Below are 20825 nucleotides of genomic sequence, written 5' to 3' on the forward strand. Positions count from 1 at the left end.
GGTCGTAATATCCTGTTATATAAAGAAGGTTGTTGCAAGCCCCCCGCAGGACCATCACCATTTTGAATAGTCACTGAATGATGATTGTCACTTGAGGATTACGTTTATAGTTCAAAATGCATTACTGTAAAATATTCTACATTGTATTGTATTATTCTTGCTGATCATAGAAATCTCTCTATAAAGTTTGCATGGTTATTTCTAATATAGGGTTTAATTTTCCAATAAATAGTGCTTTGTCAGAAGAAGAGAAATCTACTCTGCGTGCAGGACTTATTGCTAATTTCAATGAACCAGTAAATCAGGTTAGTAATTATATGAAAATTGGATCTATTGATGCTTTTTTGAGACTATTTTTGTGAAAAAATATTTAAAAAATAAATGGGTTCAATCTTACATGTCAACTAAACTAAAGTCAAGTCACAATGTACATTTCTTTTATAAGTATTATGTATTATTTTATGTATTATTTCTAATAATGGTAGTTGTGTATGCACTTTTGTAACAAAAGTGTGACATCTGTAAAATGACCATTTGCCTTCATTTGTGACCATAAATACTTTATTATAAATGACAGGCGATTATTTCAGATTTATTTAATTAATTATTTGCTTGGTTTTGCTCTTGAATTTTCCTTTGTAAAGCATGAACAAATTTTAATCATTATGAACAATTCAGATTTATCTCTTCTTTAGGTTTTTTCTTTTATGTTTTTTCCCCAAAACAATGATAACAGTAGATAGGGGTGTACTGAGCCCTACTCAGAATTACTTGGCCATTTGGGAATTAGCTGTTTTGAGAAGATGCTATGAAGTATGTAAAAAAGGTTGAATGTAACCATTTCAATCTCAAAATAACTGCTTGTCACAATCTTGTGACACCTTAAAAATTATTGTTAGTACTAAAAAATGCCTAGAATGAAAGTGTACTTCCACTTTGTTTTGTGTGTTTATAGTATATTGAATTTTTTAAAAATACTCATAGTAAGACTTTATTTGGAAAAAAATGAGCCAGGAAATTGCTTTATGATTAATCATTTAATTGGCCCATCCAGCTCAGTAATAATATCAGCATTGACTGGAAGGAACTTTTCAGGGATTTAGTGCAAAAAAGTTATAATTCTATTTGAAAAATCTGAAAATTAATCTTGAAACTTTCTAATTGTGAGATTTGTCACTCCTGTACCACCAACTATACCAGTCCTATAATTATTTGGAGACAACCCCCCCCCCCACCCTACTCTCTCACCCCTCCACACATGAAAAATCAGTGCTCATTAAAATATTGTAGTAACATTTTCTTTCATCAAAATTAATTTCATCAAAATTAATAGTACTTCATAAAAAGTAGAATTTCTGTGCCAAATACACTTTCCATAGAAAAAGTACACTATCCTTCTCTGTCTTTCACTACATATACAGTATATTTTCTAGTTGTGTCTTATTTTTGATATGTAGATCATAAATTTCACTGCCAAAGTAAACATTAGAAAATATTTTAATCACATAGTGTGCATTTTATATGCCATCCCCCCACCCCTGGGATGTTAATTACAGTCAAAATAGTGCCATCTGCATATAAGTGAATAGATGATATGGAAAAGCCCCTAAGGCTTATGGATGTACAAAAATATTTTAGAAAAATAGAATAATTCCAAATGCAGTTGCAGCTGTGCTCAATAGTCATGGAAAATTAATTCACTATTTTGGGGAGAAACATGAGAAAGAAAATAGTATTTTGTATAGACTGGCTTGGAAAAATGAGTGAGATCATTCCATACTACAGTATTTTCTTTCTGAGTCTTATTTGTGTTAACTGTTTTGTTTAGATCTTACAGCCTTAATCCTGTGTTTATTTTTTTTCTGCAATGTATAACACAATGTTGCTGAATTTTCAATAGATGTGATTCTGTTTTGATTAGAGCTCAGTATGCCTAGTAGCTTAATGTTGAGTATTTTGTTTGACTACCTTTGCAGATTGCCACACAAATTTCTGTACTGATTGCAAAAGTTGCTAGGCTGGATTGTCCTAGACAGTGGCCAGAACTTATTCCTACCCTTGTAGAATCTGTTAAAATTCAAGATGATCTTCGCCAACATAGAGCTTTACTTACCTTCTATCATGTTACAAAGACTTTAGCATCTAAACGGCTTGCTGCTGATAGAAAACTTTTCTATGATGTAAGTATGAAACTTTGCTTTATTGTATATATTATTTCATTCCTAAAGGTGAACATCCTGTAATTCAAGAGTTGAATAATTTTGAGTTCAAAATGCCCCTCTCTGGAATAAGATGATTTGGCCCCTCGGAGTTAGTTTTTATCTTGAACTGGTTCTGTTTCTAATTCCATTTAGCCATTTTAATCTGGAAATGTTTTTTGTGAGATCAGAGTAGCTTTGCTTCAAAATCGAAGAGTGTAATTTCAAGCTAAAAATCATATTAAATTTTTTTTACACATTTCTGCTTATTTTTTTGTTCTTCAAGACAGATCAAAAACCTAGTGCTGAAATCTTCAAATTTAAAATATTTTTAAAAACTGATTAGGCACATTGACAAAATCTGTCATTTTGAGGATAACTTCATTTTTAGTTTGTTAGTTATTAGATGTATGTGCTGCCTATCTCATCTAAAGGTGGCATTTAGAGATCACAATGATATGTTCCAGAGATACCAGTAACCCCAAACTGTAGACAATCCCAGTAAATAATGATTTTTGAGGTTGAGATTTTAGGTTGGTTTAAGAATGTTCCTTTTTGAGGGGAATGACAAATCTAGTTTCTTGATTCTGGTATTTTATATTAACTGGCATTTCAACTTTCTAATTTGTTTTAACTTGGCAAATATTTTTGGATAGTGAGGAAAAGATACTATGATGTGGCAGAGAGATTCAGATCAATTGTGAGAAGTGCAATATGAAAAAATCAATCCCTGCATTCAGGCTTTGTGTAAAAGCTTATGTTGCTGTTTTGATGCTTGGTTGTATCCAATTTAACTTTACTCATTAATAAAATTACACTCCTCATTGCAGTTATTTAAGAAATGAACAGCTTACTAAGTAGGACTTGCTCTGGGTAAATATGCTTGTGTATCCCAACAAAGTTGCCAAATTAAATTTTCTAAGTTTGTAACAGCTGGATTATATTTAAATTATTAAAATCTATTGCATCTATATTTAGTTTAACTGTGCTTTTTAAATTATATTTCTGCAGTTAGCTTCTGGAATTTATAGTTTTACCTGTTCCTTGTGGAATCATCATACAGATACATTCCTTCAACAGATTTGTGTTAGAGATGAAACTATGAGTAACTCATTAGAAAGAACTCTCTTATCATTGAAAGGTAATTGACAAAAATATTGTATTTAAAATATAGAATTATTGTGAAATACAGTCTCAGGTTTTCATCTTTAGCATAGGACATGCTATCTTGGGTAGGAGATTAGTTTAAAGAATTGATCAATCTCAGGTTAAATTTTTTTTAAAGTATCCTCCATTTTTCTTAAATTATCCTTTGATCATCAAAGTTAATTCAAAACAGGAACCTTGGTGGTACAGTGGTTAGAATGTAGTATTGTAGGCCACTTCAGCTGACTGTTATCTGCAGTTCAGCGGTTCAAATCTCACTGGCTCAAGGTTGACTCAGCCTTCCATCCTTCCGAGGTGGGTGAAATGAGGACCCAGACTGTGGGGGCAATTTGCTGACTCAATTTGCTAAAAATCTGTAAACCGCTTAGAGAGGGCTGAAAGCCCTATGAAGCGGTATATAAGCCTAATAAATAAATAAATAAATAAATAAATAACTGTCCGCAGTCTGGAGTTTGATCCTGACAGGGATCGAGGTGGAAGTATATTGCAAAGGTCAGAGATAGGAAGGGGGTGGGAGATAGATGGCCAAGGCAGTCCCTTGGGCTGGGAGAGAATGGCTTGAATTGGTGGGTAGACACTTAATTATGTGATTTTCAGTTAATTGTGGCAATGGAGAGTGCTGTGATTATGGTCACTAAGCGATGCAGTCACATGTTCTCTTGCTTTACAACCACATTGCTTCACAATGGAAATTCTGGTCCATTTATAAGTTGAGGACTATCTGTAGAAATTTAAATGATAACATTTTTCTGAGTGCTTTGAATAGCTCGTTGAGTTGTCAAACAAGGCTAAATTTGTGAAAGAATTCTATACTTTCTTGTAATAATATTTAAAAACTTTCTGAATTATTAAAATTAATGGATTTTATTTTTTACTAGTTCTTTATATATAAATTAGAATACTAAAATTGTCCTGACAAATGTTAAAAGCTTTGAAGATATTTTATTTTGAAAAATTAAAGTTGTGAGAGAATTTTGTTTATTACATGATGATCATATTTAGACATTAAAGTTATCCTTCTAAAAACTTTCCTAATGTGAATAAGCAATGAGTTTTGTTAAATTTCTCCTCTCAGGGGGAAATCTGAAGTTGGTGTTTGAGGGAGAATACTAGCTTGTTTCCTTTCCTTGTTCACAATAAGACATAGTTATAAAGATGATGATTAGAATTATTTATTATTATAGAAATATTATGTACTATTGAATTTTAGATCAAAAGCCTAATGCATTTTATATTTGTAAGTATATCAAAGAAAATTAGAAGTTATCCTTTTCTTATTTTTCCTTTTTCTTTATTTTTTCCGACCTTTTCCTTTCTAATTTTTTCCTTTTAAGTTATGTTTTGCTATTGCTTTTTATATTTTAATTCTTATAGAAATTCAATCAAGTATATTAAAAATAAAACAAGGTCAATGAATAATTTTTGTGATGTACGGAATAACAGTTTTAATTTTTCAGTGCTTCGCAAGTTGACAGTTCATGGGTTTGTGGAGCCTCATAAAAACATAGAGGTGATGGTAAGTGTTTATTTTTTGTAAATAGAGTAACTATTAAAAAAAGGGTAAAATACTATTCTTAGGTGTCTAAAGTTGTGTCTGGGCATAATGATAACACCAAGCTCATATTATTAAAGCGCTTTTGCTTTTATTTTCTTGCTGCACGAGTGGTTAAATCTGGAAGGATTTCTCTCCCCTTCCCCCCTTCCTCCAATGGCTTCTTGTGTAACAATATGGTAGAATTCAAATTTTTTCTTGTTGGAAGAAAAGGAAAAGATCCTTCAGGAGTTGGGCCTTTGACCTTTGAACAGTGTGCTAGGAATTGTGCTGCACAAGTAGACAGGGAAAGAACTATATTATTTGTGTAGCTAATAATTTTCTCCCCTTGTGACATTAAAAATATTAGTTTGATAACAAATTCATGAAGGGCTTTTGAAAAAAATCTAAAAGGGGGCAGTAGTAGCACTTTTTCCAACTAATACATTTATTAAAAAGACAAACTCCTGAGCCATACTCATTTCATCAGATGTATTGCATATAGAATTAAAGTCATCTGCCACTGATCAAATGAACTTCAGCTCATAAAGGCATATGCTTTTAAGAAGATGTCTTGGAAAAAGTTTTACCAGACTCTTGATTCATTGTTACCATAGATTAACACGACTCTTTCCATTGTCTAGGAAGGGCTTCTGCACTTTACTCAAAAATTTGGATTGTACTTTATGTAGTCCTACTATAAAGAGCTATAGGCTTACTAGTTTGTTTGATTAGCTATAAGCAATATTGCCTTATTAGTATATCTAAATTGGAACCAGTAGCATTCAAGCTATTTGGAAATGTTATGTTGGAGAAAAATGATTGGAATCAATATCTAGCTGATAATTTTAAGAATTATTTATATTTTCTTTGCTCAAGTTATCCTGTTCTTGTTCCCTTACTTGTTGTTTTGTATGCTTTAGTGCAACAAATATAATTATTCTTTAAGCAAATGTAACACAATTTGCATCTTTTTGTTTTTAACTCCTCAAGGGATTTCTTCATGCAGTATTTGTACGATTAAAACAATTTTTGGAATGCAGTAAGTATTTTAAGACTTCGGGATACAATTCTGTCTATGCATATTAGGATCAGTCCTGTTGATGTCAGAGATTTGAGATTTTAATAATACTTTATTATTGGAAACAGTTGTTATATAAACAGACAGTTTAACTAAACAGTTTGTTTTCATGTTGTAAAAAAGACACAATAATTCAGATATGATCCTAATATATATTAAAATAAATCTTGGATTCTTTTGTTAAAGATAAGTGGATTTTATGTTCTTGTATTTATAGTATCTTGCCTTCCATTATAATCTGAGGAATGGCAGCTCTAAATCTTGACTTTAATTGAAAATTCACTCCTGGCAAGTTCACTTGAATCTTAAATAATGCAGATCATTTATTGATTTCATGTATGTATTAATCACATTTTTATATTGCCCGTCTCTCTTCAGTGATTCTGGGCACTTTATAATAAAAACATAAAAAGTAATATAAAAGCATAAAATAAGAGCAGTGTTAAAACAGTTAAGAACAAAGTTAAAATTAAAAATAGTTCAAGATAGAGGAAGCCTCCTCGTGTCACTGACCATCCCCATGGTCGCCTACCACTCTTCAACCCCAATTCCAATTGGCAATGTCAAGTCTTAACACACTTTTGCAAGGCTGGAAGGAGGGGTTCTGCCTTATCTCTCAGGATATGATATTCTAGACCATGCGGGCAATGGCAGAAAGGACTTTCTTCCTTCATCCCTCCAGTCAAAACTCTTTAACTGAAAGGATTCCTCAATATACCCCTTGTGATTAGCAATAGCAGTTAGACTTATATACCGCTTCATAGGGCTTTCAGCCCTCTCTAAGTGGTTTACAGAGTCAGCATATTGCCCCCAACAACAATCCGGGTCCTCATTTTACCCACCTCGGAAGGATGGAAGGCTGAGTCAACCCTGAGCCAGTGAGATTTGAACAGCCGAAATGCAGAACTGCAGTCAGCTGAAGTAGCCTGCATTGCTGCATTTAACCACTGCGCCACCTCGGCTCTGATAGGCCGAGACAATGTGACTAGGGTGAGACAATTCCTCAAATAACCTGGTCCCATGCCATGAAGGACTTTAAAAATGATAAGCAACACTTCAAATTGCTTATCCTATCAGAGGCCATCCAAAAGTGCGACCGTGTCATCCAAATGTGCTGTTTCTGTCCCATATCTGGGCTTGAAACCTCACTGCAAGAGATTCAGATAATCCATCTCATCCAGGGTCCTCTGGATTTCTACTGCTTCTTCATTCCTAAATTATGGGTTTTGCTATATTAGATAAATGTGAATTTTTGGCAGTAGCTTTTAACAAATATTGGTTCATTTGAATTAAATTCATAGGTCTGACTAAGCATGACTGATATTTTTGTATTTATAAATTAATTTTATTTATCAGGTAAAAACATTGAAACAGATAATGCTTGTAGGGATCGTCTAGAGAAGACTATAATCCTTTTCACTAAAGTGGTAAGTTTCTATAGCTACCAATCTTTTGAAAAAATTATCTAAATAAATTCTTAAGATTTTTAGCAATTTTAATGTAATAATTATTCTATTATATTAATAATCAGTATTAGTAGAATTGCTGTCTTACAAAATGTGGTTTGCATAAATAAGTATAACATAGGTTCAGTGAAGAGAAAATAATTGGAGAGATATTAGAATTAAGAGAGTCTAATGAATTCATTATAAATGAAGTTTGTGAATTTCCTTGCAGGTTCCCATATTCTACCCCAAAACTTATATTAGAGATATCTTACTAAAGTCTGTATTCTTGCTTCCTTGTCTCGCATAGTTGTGTGAATGCTGATATTTGACTAGAGGCCAGAAAGAGAGGCTAAGTGCAAACAGTACTGATATACTTAGATCTGCATTATGGATTTCATAAATTCTGGTCCAAGCCTTCAATGTGGGCGTCTCCAGAATTCTTCAGAATTACTTTTTCTTATCATCCAAACCACTTAAGGAAGAGAAACTGCAGATTCAGCAATCTACATAATGCCTGATTTAAAAAGTTATATATGCCACCCAACAAAGAATATTCAGGCTATTACATTGTTTTCTTCATTGTCTGGAAAAAGAATACATAGAAAACCAACCTTGATCCAAAATGGGTGAATCTTTGTATAAGCTGCAGAATATTTCAAATGAAAATTGGAAATTTTATGTGTGATAATTCTGTTAAATGTTAATAAGCTGTTAAACTTTAAATGCCAAATACATCTGGTGTATTTTAAAATAAACTATTTGTTATTCTGAAAGTTACCCGTATTACCTTGACCTCTTATTATTATTACATTAATCTTAACATTTTTGGAGTGGTATTCTCATGTACACATTTATATTTTCAGCTTTTAGACTTCTTGGACCAACATCCATTTTCATTCACGTCTCTAATTCAGAGATCATTGGAATTTTCTGTAAGCTATGTTTTCACTGAGGCTGGCGAAGGAGTTGTTTTTGAACGTTTCATTGTCCAATGCATGAATCTGATTAAGATGATTGTCAAAAATTATGCTTATAAGCCATCCAAAAATATAGAAGGTAATTTTTTTAGTTCAGTGGTATTCATAATTGCTTAGTCCTTTCCAATAAATTAGTAGAATACATATTTTCTTTTTGTGAACTGTTTTACTGCAGAGAGCAGTCCTGAAACTCTTGAAGCTCATAAAATAAAGGCATCGTTCTTTACATATCCAACTTTAATGGAGATATGTAGGCGGCTAGTTACTCAGTACTTCTTGTTAACTGAGGAAGAACTAACCATGTGGGAAGAGGACCCTGAAGGCTTTAGTAAGAAATCTTATTCTTTCAGTTGAATTTTACTTCAGTGATTAGCATTCTGGTTTTCTAAGTGCCTAATTACTATTTCCATAAATGTTTTGTATGTGCAATTGTTTTAATATGAATTTCATGTGTATTCAAGAAAATGTGACACCAAAGGATAAATATTGAATATTTAAATAAAATTTAATGTATTTTTCATATTATATAGTTGTTGAAGAAACAGGAGGTGATTCTTGGAAATACAGTATTCGGGTAAGTATATGGCATATAATTTAAATTTAAATTAAAATCTTTTTTTAATATGAAAATTAACTAGGGAAAACTTTCTAACTGCCTGCTAAAGATAAAAGCAGGAGAGTGGAGTTTTGTGTATAACAATCAATCACTTACAAATTGTTGAAGTTATAGTGGACCTTCCTAGAGCTATCAGTGACCTGCTTTTGAAGTTCCAAAGCCCCTCCCCTGTGATCAGATAATCACATTTTGGGTACTTGGTGACTGGTTTTATGACCATCTGCAGCACCCTACAATCACATGGCTGCATTTTTTGCCAGTTTCCAATGTTTATTTTGGCTTTTCAGCAAACAATGCCCATTGACTATAATAGATTCATTTAATGACTGCAGAATTCACTTAATGACCACTTCAAAAAATTGTAAAATTGGGTGCGGTCACATGGTTGCCCACTTAATGACCCCTCTGTCTGACGACCATGATTCCAGGTTCAATTATATTTGTAAATTGAGGATTGCCTGTAATCTAAAGACTGTAATGACTGTTGAGGGGGGGGGGGTTGTCTTGTTATTTGTTTACTTTTTATATAGTATGGCACTTCTTCATGGATGTTGACAGCAGTTTGAAGATTTTCCAATTTGAATGAACCTTTGCTTATAAATTACTGTTGGAGTAAATTGCTTCACACTGAGCATCAATAACATATACTTTACATATGGATATCCAAAACAACAATTTAACCTGAAATGTGACATAGTAATAGCCTAAGCTATTTTTAAACACATTTTCCTGTATGTCCGAATTCAGTTGTAAAAGTAGAATTTGGTATACTGGACAGTAAAGTGATGCTTCTGAAATGGCAAACATTGTAATAAGAAAATAACAAATTAAGGTGACAAAGAAATGGGAAAAACACTGCAGGGATAAAAAGCAGTACAAGGATAAAACAGTGTTACAATATATGCTTAAGGCAGATGATAATATAATTGGACATATTCACTAATTATAATGTCTGTACGTTATAGAACTAATCTAACCACACTTCGTGTATCTACTTTCATGTTCTAGTTAGGTCTCTTAGTACTTCAAGCTAATTTGCTCAATTGTTATTTGCTTTCTATAATTAACCATTTTAATTCATTTTCAGCCATGTACAGAAGTGCTTTTCATTGACATTTTCCATGAATTTAATCAAACGCTTACTCCAGTTCTTCTAGAAATGGTTCACTCCTTACAAGGTATTTTTTTAAAAAAAATGTTTAATAGCATAAACTATAAATTATATAATTTTCATTAAGTAATATAAATATTTTACCAGGTAATATTTGCCTCTAATTAAGACTTTAGGAACTAATATAATTCTAAGATATTTATTGGCAAATTAATTGAACTTTTAATATTGAATTCATTAGGTGTCGTTAAATTTTGTGAATAAGATTAGAGTTGAGATGGAAAATTTGGTTTGTTTTTGTTGAATGAATTATTAAAATTCATTCATTCCCAGTTGTCCTACCTGGTTGAAAGACCTCTTAAAGTCTGAGTGTGTAGTACAGTATGTTGGGACTTTTATTATAGTTGAAATAATAGAAGTTGAAATAACATAAGGTCAGATCAGCAACTGTTCATCTGTGTTCCCACCCTGCTTAAAGCTGTAATATTGTTGCTTTGTGTGTCCTGGGAAGATTTTTTTAAACAGAAGCAGAGATTTTATATTAAATGGAAACAATTCAAATTTCATATGTACAAGTAGTCCTCACTTAATTGTAATTATGATGGGCAACTTTGTTGCTAAATGACATGGTTGTAAAGCACAATGGTGAACATGTTGAGTTACAAAGACATTTCCAGTTGCTATGGCTGTTAGACATGACATCATGTGATTACTATTTGTGACGTGCTGGCAGGACCTGACTTTGCTTATTAGAAGCTGGCAGTGACGGTTGTAAATGATGATCATGTGACTGCAGGACACTGCAACCGTTGTAATTGTGAGCCAGTTTCCAAGTGTCTGAATTATGCTTGCTTGACTATGGGGATGCTGTAACAGCTGCAATTATGAGGTTTGGTTCTAAGTCTCCATGTCCAGCACCATCATAATTTTGAATTGTTGCTGTACAAGTGGTTGCCAAATGAGGACTTCCTGTACTTTGTAATAAAGGTTACTTAGCTTGCTTTCTCTCACTTTGGGAAGAAATATGCTGACTCTGTAAACCCCTTAGAGAGGGCTGTAAAGCACTGTGGAGTGGTATATAAGTCTTAATGCTATTGTTATATATTTTGAGCTTTTGAAGTCAGAATTTAAAGGATCAGAAGAAATTAGTTAGCAGTGGTGTTTTCATGCATATCCCTAATTCCATGTGTGTTTCTTGTTTTCTTAATCATGCCCTCATCACAGGGTTTGACACCCAGAGTGAAAAAGGTATCATAAGTGGGATATTTTTAGAGGAGGTGATATTGAGCTAGTCTTCTGAATAGAGGTATACTGTCATCCGTATAAGATGCAGTAGTTCTACTATAGCTATCATGCATTAAAATCGAATGAGCTTTAAGAGGGCCAAGGTACAAGGCTCTGAATGTAAATTATTAGATACTATGCAGAAACAGAAGGAACAATGATACTAAGGAATGATAGCAATGTTAGAAATAAGCACTTGGATGTGAACAAGTAAGGTAGGGTCTGGATATTTTGAAGAGTAACTATACAAAACCCGGGGAAAGTAAAGCAGGAATTTACTCACGGTAAATCTAATGTACCTGATTCCCCCATATCACTTGGGAACTATAAAATAATTGGAATAAAAAACATAATATATATTGGATAAGCTATAAATTGGAAACATTTCTTGAAGAATTTGTTACTCTCATACCCTCCTGTTAAACATATTGTTCCAATTTGGAGTTTCTTGGTTTTTGAATGTTGATTAAGAAGTCTTTTCCCTGCCAACTGACCAGACTTCTCTATTGTGAAGTATTCGGAATCAAAGGTTATCTTAGCCTGTGGTGCTTCAATTTAAGACCAGTCTTCTAGTTCATGAAATAGTGTATACCAAATATTTAATGCAGTGCTGCATCCAGACAGAGGAATCCTGACATACTTAACTTTTTGATCACCTGAATTATTGCCAATTAATAACCACACACAAAAAAGAACTAGTTATTCACCAGCTCTAGTTTTTCAGTGGTGATCTCGAAATATATAAAAACTTCACTTTTACCTGTACAGATGTTATTTATAGATTACAATGTTTATAAGCGATTGAGGAAAGTGATGAGAACCACAACGTCTTCCTAAATTCTAGGACATTCTGCAATTGCCTTATATGAATTGCCTTCATATAAGATTATTGCATTATAATGCTGATAAGTGGTTACCATGCATAAATATCTACTTTTCTCTTTTCAAGTAAATGCTTTCCCTTCATTATGATTTCTTTCAATTTTGATAGTATTATAATTGTCAAACAAATGCATATTTATAAATAACTTTCACATGAAAACAGTTTATTTCTTCATTTGTCAGCGAATAAAAAGAATTTCTAACTGTTTATTTTTCTGTTACATATATTACTTCAGGCCCCACCAATATGGATGATACTCATGCTCTTCTGATTAAAGATGCTGGTAAATACAGTTTTTTTAAAATAATAATTTTAGATTGACGTGGAATATTGCTTGTTTTCTAATGTCTTTTAATAAATGACAGTATAACATAGTCAGAAGTTTTGAAAACAATTATCAGAATAAACAGTGCAGGTAATTAATATAGAGTTTATAAAATTAGGTTCTGCACAGGATTGAATTAAAAATGTATTCTGAAATTGATATAGAACATTTCCAATTCAATTTAATTTCTTGATATAGAAAATGTTCTTTAGATGCTTCCAGCAGAACATTTTTGAAATTTTTGAATGTTCTTTCATAGGAAACAAAATCCCTCCATTCATTTAAGTCCTAAAGTCAGAGAAATAGATTATTTGATGCCAAAGCCAACCTACCATACAACCTACAAAATAATTGGCCAGGAGGATATTTTTTAAGAAACACTCATATCAGACAAAAGGAAAAATTAAATGGAAATCTCTATAGGATTGTTTCATATCTGGCATGGACATGCAGAGTTTTGCATTTAAACAGGTTTTCTAATAAATGCTATATATAATGGACAAAGGAACTTACATTGAAATCAGAGGAATTATGATTAGGCATGTATCAAACAGTGTAGTGACATTTTTAGATTGATAGACAGATACAGATGTGTATGTAAAGAAAGAAATTGTAAGTTTGCTAGAAAGAGCTAGATTATCTTTATCTTTAGACACCCATGAAAAATCATGATAGATCTACTTATACTGGACCTTGTTTAGTATGAGGAGTTGGATTATATATAAATCCAACAGTTTATAGTGAATTCTTAGTTATTCACTTGTTTAATTGAAACTTTAGAAGATTGTGTCATTCTATGGGGCTCCCCAAAGCACCCCATAATCTGTTACTTTGTGTGCAAAATAATAGATTAAGTAAATCTTTGATGTGGCCCAGCAGTATTCCTTTTATGTTACAGCCCAAAATGATAATTTTAATAATCTTACATAAATTAATATGTTTGGTAAATTGCATTCCTTGTTGAACCTGTACATTTAAAATTACATTATAGCATTTTTTTTAAAAATGCCCACATTAATTTTGCTTTGTTCAGTGTACAATGCAGTTGGACTAGCAGCATATGAACTCTTTGATAGTGTGGATTTTGATCAGTGGTTTAAAACCCAACTACTAGCTGAATTGCAAGTTATTCATAACAGGTATGTGACTTTTTTAGCTGATTGTTCCCACAAATTTAGTGTAAATAATGCAGTTTTGGGAAAGTTGGTTTCTCTGCATTCAATCAATTTAAAATATTGTATGTATTATAGATTATTGACAAATATTATGCATGTGTTGAATTTTATCAATCTCTCTGTTGCTTTCTTCCCTTGTTCTAAACTTGGAATCTGACACAATTGCTGGCATTGCACTTGCCAACCTATTGTTACTTCTTTCCATATTCCTCCACAATAGCTACACACAGTTTTGTTAAAGTAGAAATAAGGAATTGCTACATACATAGGCTGCACTTTGGATTTTAACACTTTCTGGATTGTGATAATACAAGATACCAATTGTTTTGTATAGTTTGTATTCTACATTATAATGTAGATTGCCTTAACATATAATGGGAACACTTAGCAACAATAATTGATTGGGGGGGGAGCAAATGATAGGTAATTAGTGAGAAATCCCAGGACTGCAACCTAGACAGAGATTTTTTTAAAAGATTAAAAAGACAACAAATCAGTTCAGTATTTTTAATAGAATTTGAAGGAAGACTTCATTTTTCTTTAATGTACATTCTTGAAACAAATGTTATTGGAGCCAGTCATATCATATATATGTTTTGAATTTTTAAACAAACTGTCAAAAAAGCAATGACATTCTTCATAAAGTTTTCCTACAGAAAATTATAATTTACCAACATCTGGAAAAAATTGTTTGCTTCCAGTCATAATGATATTCATTAGAAATGAATATTATGAATTGTGATTCCTGTAGATTCCAAATGCATTTGTGATATAGAGATTACAAACAACAAATCCCTAAAATGGCTACCATGTTTTTTGCACTATAAGACGGGTTTAGAGGAGGAAAACAACAACAACAAAAAAACATTCAGAGTACTGTGAATATGGGGCGCCGTCCCACTGTTAATATGGAGTGCCGAATATGAAGCAGCAGTGAAGTGAGGGCAGGAGGCAGAGAGACCACACATAAGTTGCAATATAAAAGACTGCAATATTCGCTCCATAAAAAGCATTTTCACCCACTTTGGGGTGAAGAAGTGAGTCTTATGGAGCGAAAAATATGGCAAATTTACTGAGTAGTGCAATGGCCTAGAAGCCTTCCACTCGGAAAGTTGAGAGTTTAATCCTAGGCAGCAGACAGTTGTTTCTCTATCAGGGCAGAAAGAAAATATCTCACTGTGAACTCCACATACGTGTCAGGAAGGGCATCCCTCCAGTAAATGCTCAGCTCCATTCAATTGCCCTGATTCCACCCCGATAAAGGGGATTCCAGGGTTGTAAAAAGAAAAGCCAATTAACTTTATTCCTTGAATGTATTCAATATAAAATATTTTATTGTAATCCTTTTTCTTTGAAATTATTGTCAACCGATTTTTATTTATTTTTATAGAAAATTAAACATTTGCAATCAGCTGACCCCAAATTCAAATATTGTTTAAAACAATCCTGCAAGTGTTCAGACATTGTAGGAATAAAGTTACTGAGAATGTTTTGATATTAACCTTTTTAGTTACCAGTTTTAATAACCATGACCTCAAAAAATAATGTTTGTATTTATAGGTATAAACCAATACGGCGGCGAGTGATCTGGCTAATTGGTCAATGGATTTCTGTGAAATTCAAGCCTGATTTGAGACCTATGTTGTATGACGCAATCTGTAATTTGCTTCAAGATGAAGATTTAGTGGTATGTCTGGCTTTTTTTTTACAAATACGTAGCTTTTCTTTATTATATGCCTAGCCTTCCATGTTCAGTTTATTGATATTTGCTTCTTGCCACATTCTTTTGTTAGTGATGTCTCTGTGGATTTTGAAATGTTCTTTATGTAACTCAGAAAATCTGAAGTAGTCTCCCCCCCCCCCAGTATCCAATCTAACTGAAGGTGTATTCAGTTAGTATTCAGAATAACATTTCTGTGCTAAGCCAATTAAAATAATCTATTTTAGTACCAAGCCAGATGAGTGGTTTGAACTCAAAGTAATCATGCACCATTTACATTTTGTTGTCCATTGTGTATTTTGCATGTGGAAAAAGTAAGTATACCCGTCATTTATCACCCTTAACATACCTAAATTTAGAATCAGGTGCACAAAGCAGGTTCAAATGAATAGAACATCATGAGAGAGTAGTTGGAAGGCACCTGTCTTATTTAAACCTCAGATTTTAGTTTGATTTGTTCTTTGTTTTTTAACTGGTGCATCATGATGCCTGGATTGAAAGAGTTCTCTGAGGCATTCAGAAAGTTGATTATAGAGTCTAGAAAGGGATTTTTAAAAATTGCCAAACAATTTGACATCAATCTTGAAAGATTGTCTACAAGTGGAAAGGATTCCAAGCTCGGCTATCCCAGCAAGTCCCAGCAGGTTTCTAGAAATTCCCTTGCGTTTTTGGACTTGGCTTGGTCTAGGATGGTCACAGTTTTCCAATTGAAGCCATGGTTAAATTGGTTCATGTGTTGTGAAATTACAGAGTTTTCACCATGTCTTCCGACTTCTAGTTGGTGTTCATGGATGCATTCTGCCGATCTCCTATCTGTTTATTCTTCTTAGTAGTTGTTGCAGTCATTACACTGTATTTTGGAGATGACACCTGTTTTTTCTTCTGGGGCTGCTGGGTTTTTTTGTTTACGTAGGATGTTTTTAAAAGCTTTAGTTGGTTTGTGTCTTATGATAATAGTAATCTGTTGGTTGTTTCTGAGCTAGTCTTGATGTATGGCAGTGTTATTCTCTTTAGGACTTGTGTTGGTTATGCTGTATTGTGTTGAGTGGTCAGGTACTTTTTGGCAAAGTTGTGTGGATATCTACTTTGTTTGAATATATTGTATAGGTGCTTTGTTTCCTTTTCTGTTCAGGTTTGCTGCAGCGAGTTTGTGTTTGTCTAAACAAAGTTCTTGCGCAGCTCCTCTTGTGGGAGGTAGAGTTGTTGCTTTGGTATTGGAGCACTTGATTGATATGGTTGATTTCCTATATACTTGTGTTTCTAGTTTGCCATTGTGGTCTCTGCTGATCAGGATGTGCAGGTCGGGTAGTGAGTTGTTGTTTTCTTCTTTTCTGGTACACTGGATTCCTTTGAAAATGTTATTGATGGTTCTGTGGGTGTTTTCTAATTGATCCTTTTTTATTATGGTGAAGGTGTCATCTACATATCTATTTTGGATTATATTTGTGGAAGTGCTATGTCTTCTAGACATTGCATAACAATCTCTGCTATAAATCCTGAAAGTGATGATCCTTTGATTTGACAAAGGATTTAATTTAGGCAGATGTTTATGAGACCCATAATCCTGATTGTTTAAATCTTTGTATATTTGGTTAAGGTAGGGGTGCTGTGGAGCAGTGTGGTCGTAGATTCTTTGGCTAATTCCAGATCTGTGGACGTGAACACAACTATGATATCAAATGGGACCATGATTTTGTCCTCATCTATATAGTCAGGTCTCTGATTGTTTAAAAGCACTATAGTGAAGAGTTGATGGAGTACTTGCTTCATCTTGTGACGTGCCCAAGCTTTTTGTTAATCCTTTTGTGATCTTGTAGTTAAGGATTGATAATGACATAATTTGTAAGAGGAATATGTCAGCCTTGTGCATTTTGGAGCATCCTTAGAAGTGTGAGAGGATAGGTCCATTGCTGCTTATCCACCACTGTTCTTTGTTAGTTTGGCCTTTCTTATTGAGTCACTGAGAGGTCTCTTGATTCAATTGTCTAGTTTTTGTATTGTGTTAGAATTGTATCTGTATATCACCTTTATTTTCATATACTGTTTTAATAAAGATAAAACATTGATACATATTTATTTTTCAAATAACTGTACATATCTTCATTTAGTGAGTGTTCATAGTTGCAATAGTAATAAAAAAGTAACTTTGCAAACAATCCTCACATATATGACCTTTGCAAATCTGTAAAGCAAAGGAAAGCTATAGTAAGGTATAACCACAGCTGCGATTTCATTTAATGACTACTCCGCTTAACAGCCAGAGCGTCAGTACTAATTGCAGTTGCTAGACAAGAACTGTCTGCATCATCAACTACTGCAGCTGCTAAGCTATTAAAATCAAATGCTCTGCCTTCTGCTTCCATCTATATATATAGACATCTGTGTTTTTGTTTCAGTTGTTTTAAACAGTCTTTAAGGTGACTCTGTCCATCCCATATTATTGTAGTTTAAACAGAATGTCATTGACTAAAGCAAAAACTGTTTCTCCAGGGTAGGGTTTATGAAAAATACTCCTAACTATATCAGTTGTAATTCATTCGTGAGCTTTCTCAAGTTTAGCTGCTTCCTTTTCTTGGAGTGCTTATTTCTTACCTAAATTAAGATGCAGCTTCTTTGTCCTGAATGCATCTCATGTTAACTACATTCCTCTTTGATTGTCAAAAACTTGACATTCAATTCAGTGTGCTACAAAATACAGCAAACCTATCTCAGAAAGCCTTAAGGAGGTCATCTTTGTATGTCAAAACGGTATGTTTGCTTTGTATTATACCAAGAAAGTCTTTGATCCATAAGAATCGCTGTGGGTAATGGTAGGATGTAACTATCACAGAGAAAGTCTGAAGATGTATTTTCACTAGTTGCCAGTCATTTTTAGACTGCAGTTATAAATTCATCTATTCAGTATTCAATGGGGTTTGTGTATGGGCATCCTATCTTTACCTGAAAATCTTTTATCTTTATTAGGAAGTTAAATAAATGAAGTATAATTCAGATTCATTGATAATTCTGACTGGTAGGGAATTCAAGTAGCAGGAAGAAAAACCTTGCAGAAAGCTAACATTTTTAATAAAAAAAAGATAAGACATAGTGTGAGGCATATCAGTCTGGACCAAACCAATATTCCATATAGTAGTTTCTAGTCCAGACTCCTTGCACAATATTATTATTTTTTCTATCTTCTCAGTGAGAATATTGTCAATAACAAAGAAAGAAAATAAAGTTTATACACTCTTCCTCATTGTATTCAACCTCAAAAGTTATTCCCAAATTTGAATGTTATTAATTTATATTCTACCATTTCAACTCCTTACAAGTATGGGAAATATATTAGCCTATGAGGAGTTTTTCCAAAGATGTTTACTTTTTATAAAATATTTAATGAAAACTGTTCTGCAGATCTTTTAAATATACAATTTTGAAAGGTAATCTTTAGATCTCTGTATTGCCCTGGGGTCCCCAGGTGTGCTAGCAAAAGCATATTTTCAAGGCCTTTCAAAAGAATATCAAGGTGGAGCCAGTCTTATGACTGCAGGGATAATGTTCAACAGGGAGAGAGTTACCATGGAAAAGGCCCTTCTTCTTGGTCCATTCAAATGGATCTCCTTAAGAGAGGAGACCTGTAACATACCCTGCCTCCCCAGTCTGGTGGGTCAGATAGATGTAATGGGGAAAAGACGATCCTTCAAATAACCTGACTTCAGGCAATGTAAGGCTTTAAAGGTGACAATTATTGTCATTAATTGTCAACATTTCTACTGTACACATTTAGAGTGAATGTATTCAGATAATAACTTGACTTCTGAACAAGCAGAATTTAGATCAGAATAATCAAGTGTATCAATGAACGGTTTTGCACCATTTATCTGAAAAATACTTGCCCTATTAAAGAAGACCTTTATGTGACATTTATTGAATAGTCTTCAGCTCAATTCCTCAGGAGAAATTATGGAGGAAATTAGTTGTCTTCTTTCAACAAGAAAATTAATCGCCGTCTTACATTAATGGACCACAATGCAAATTAATCAACCTCAGTCCTATCAAACAGGGCTATATTCTTTTTCCCTTCAACTTCTACATAAAAAACATTATTACAGACCTTTCTGAATAAGAGTATCACTCTTCAACATTTGCCTACCACCCTATTTCAAATCTCTTATATATCCCTTTTATTCGTAGCCCAAACTGATCTGCATACTGTAGGTGACTTGGGTTTTTTTTTTATTGCCACATTGTTCTAGAGAAATTCTTAATTTCCTCAGTTACTCCATAACTAAGTTATTCAGTTATTCACTATTGCTGCAGAATGCCCTGCAGCAATAGAATTTTATAAAGTAAATGTTTTGGCTTTCATGTTATTTGGTACACAACTCAGTGTTTATAAGTATAACCCTGCTTTAGAAGTTGTTCAATCTAAATTTCTGAAAGTCATATTTCCTGTCCGTCTCTGATTCACCTTGTGGAAATATCACTTGGCTTGGTTGAAGTCTTAATCAAATTTACCCAAATGATTTGAGATTTAGAACCTCAAGTGAAAATGCCAAAATCATCCATCCCAATTATGGCATACTGCAATGCGCTCTACATGGGGCAGCCCTTGAAGAGCATTTGGAGACTTCAGCTCGTCCAGAATGCAGCCGCGCGAGCGATTGTGGGTGCACCTCGGTACACCCACATTACACCTATCCTCCGCAAGCTGCACTGGCTACCTATTGGTCTCCGGATATGCTTCAGGGTGCTAGTCGTCACTTATAAAGCCCTTCATGGTATTGGACCTGGGTATTTGAGAGACCGCCTGCTGCCAATTACCTCCCAAAGACCAATTAGATCCCACAGATTAGGCCTCCTCCGGATTCCATCTACTGGCCAATGTCGCCTGGCTACTACCCGGAGGAGGGCCTTCTCTGAGGCTGCTCTGGCCCTCTGGAACGAACTCCCCGCGGAGATTCGGACCCTCACCTCCCTCCAGGCTTTCCGTAAAGCCGTTAAAACCTGGCTGTGCCGGCAGGCCTGGGGTTGACAAGTTCCCTTCCCCCCCCTCGAATTGTGTGACTGTTGATTGTTTTTAAATTCTCTCTGTATCTTGTTTGTTGTGTTACCTTGTTTGTTTTACTCCCCCCCCCTTCTGGGTTTGTTAGCCGCCCTGAGTCCCTCCGGGAATAGGGCGGCATATAAATGCAATAAACCTTCAACCTTCAAACCTTCATAGCTGTATGTTCTGCAAATAATTCCTATATATCTTTATAAGATTCTGCATATTTCATATAGGAGATGTCATGCATTGTCATAGTACCTCTTATTGAAATTACACT

The 20825-nt window shown here is 33.8% G+C and overlaps 1 protein-coding gene across 2 annotated transcripts in view; it reads left to right on the forward strand.

Moving 5' to 3' along the window:
• The window catches only part of IPO11 (importin 11), a 60366-nt gene that overhangs the window by 7007 nt on the left and 32534 nt on the right, over positions 1–20825 (forward strand). The window contains exons 4-16 of one of the 2 annotated variants that reach the window (XM_014053967.2): positions 233–305; positions 1977–2180; positions 3210–3339; positions 4823–4881; positions 5890–5938; positions 7334–7404; positions 8289–8481; positions 8578–8730; positions 8933–8976; positions 10106–10196; positions 12532–12579; positions 13655–13760; positions 15357–15483. In XM_014053967.2, the coding sequence (XP_013909442.2) occupies positions 233–305; positions 1977–2180; positions 3210–3339; positions 4823–4881; positions 5890–5938; positions 7334–7404; positions 8289–8481; positions 8578–8730; positions 8933–8976; positions 10106–10196; positions 12532–12579; positions 13655–13760; positions 15357–15483 (1348 nt within the window). Of the gene's footprint in view, positions 1–210; positions 306–1976; positions 2181–3209; positions 3340–4822; positions 4882–5889; positions 5939–7333; positions 7405–8288; positions 8482–8577; positions 8731–8932; positions 8977–10105; positions 10197–12531; positions 12580–13654; positions 13761–15356; positions 15484–20825 lie in introns of both variants that reach the window. The other variant, XM_087715553.1, reaches the window with a different exon arrangement.

Source organism: Thamnophis sirtalis, unplaced genomic scaffold (genome assembly GCF_051295495.1).
Source record: "Thamnophis sirtalis isolate CommonGarterSnake01/CBP01778 unplaced genomic scaffold, rThaSir2_p1.2 scaffold_5, whole genome shotgun sequence".
NCBI classification, from domain to species: domain Eukaryota; kingdom Metazoa; phylum Chordata; class Lepidosauria; order Squamata; family Natricidae; genus Thamnophis; species Thamnophis sirtalis.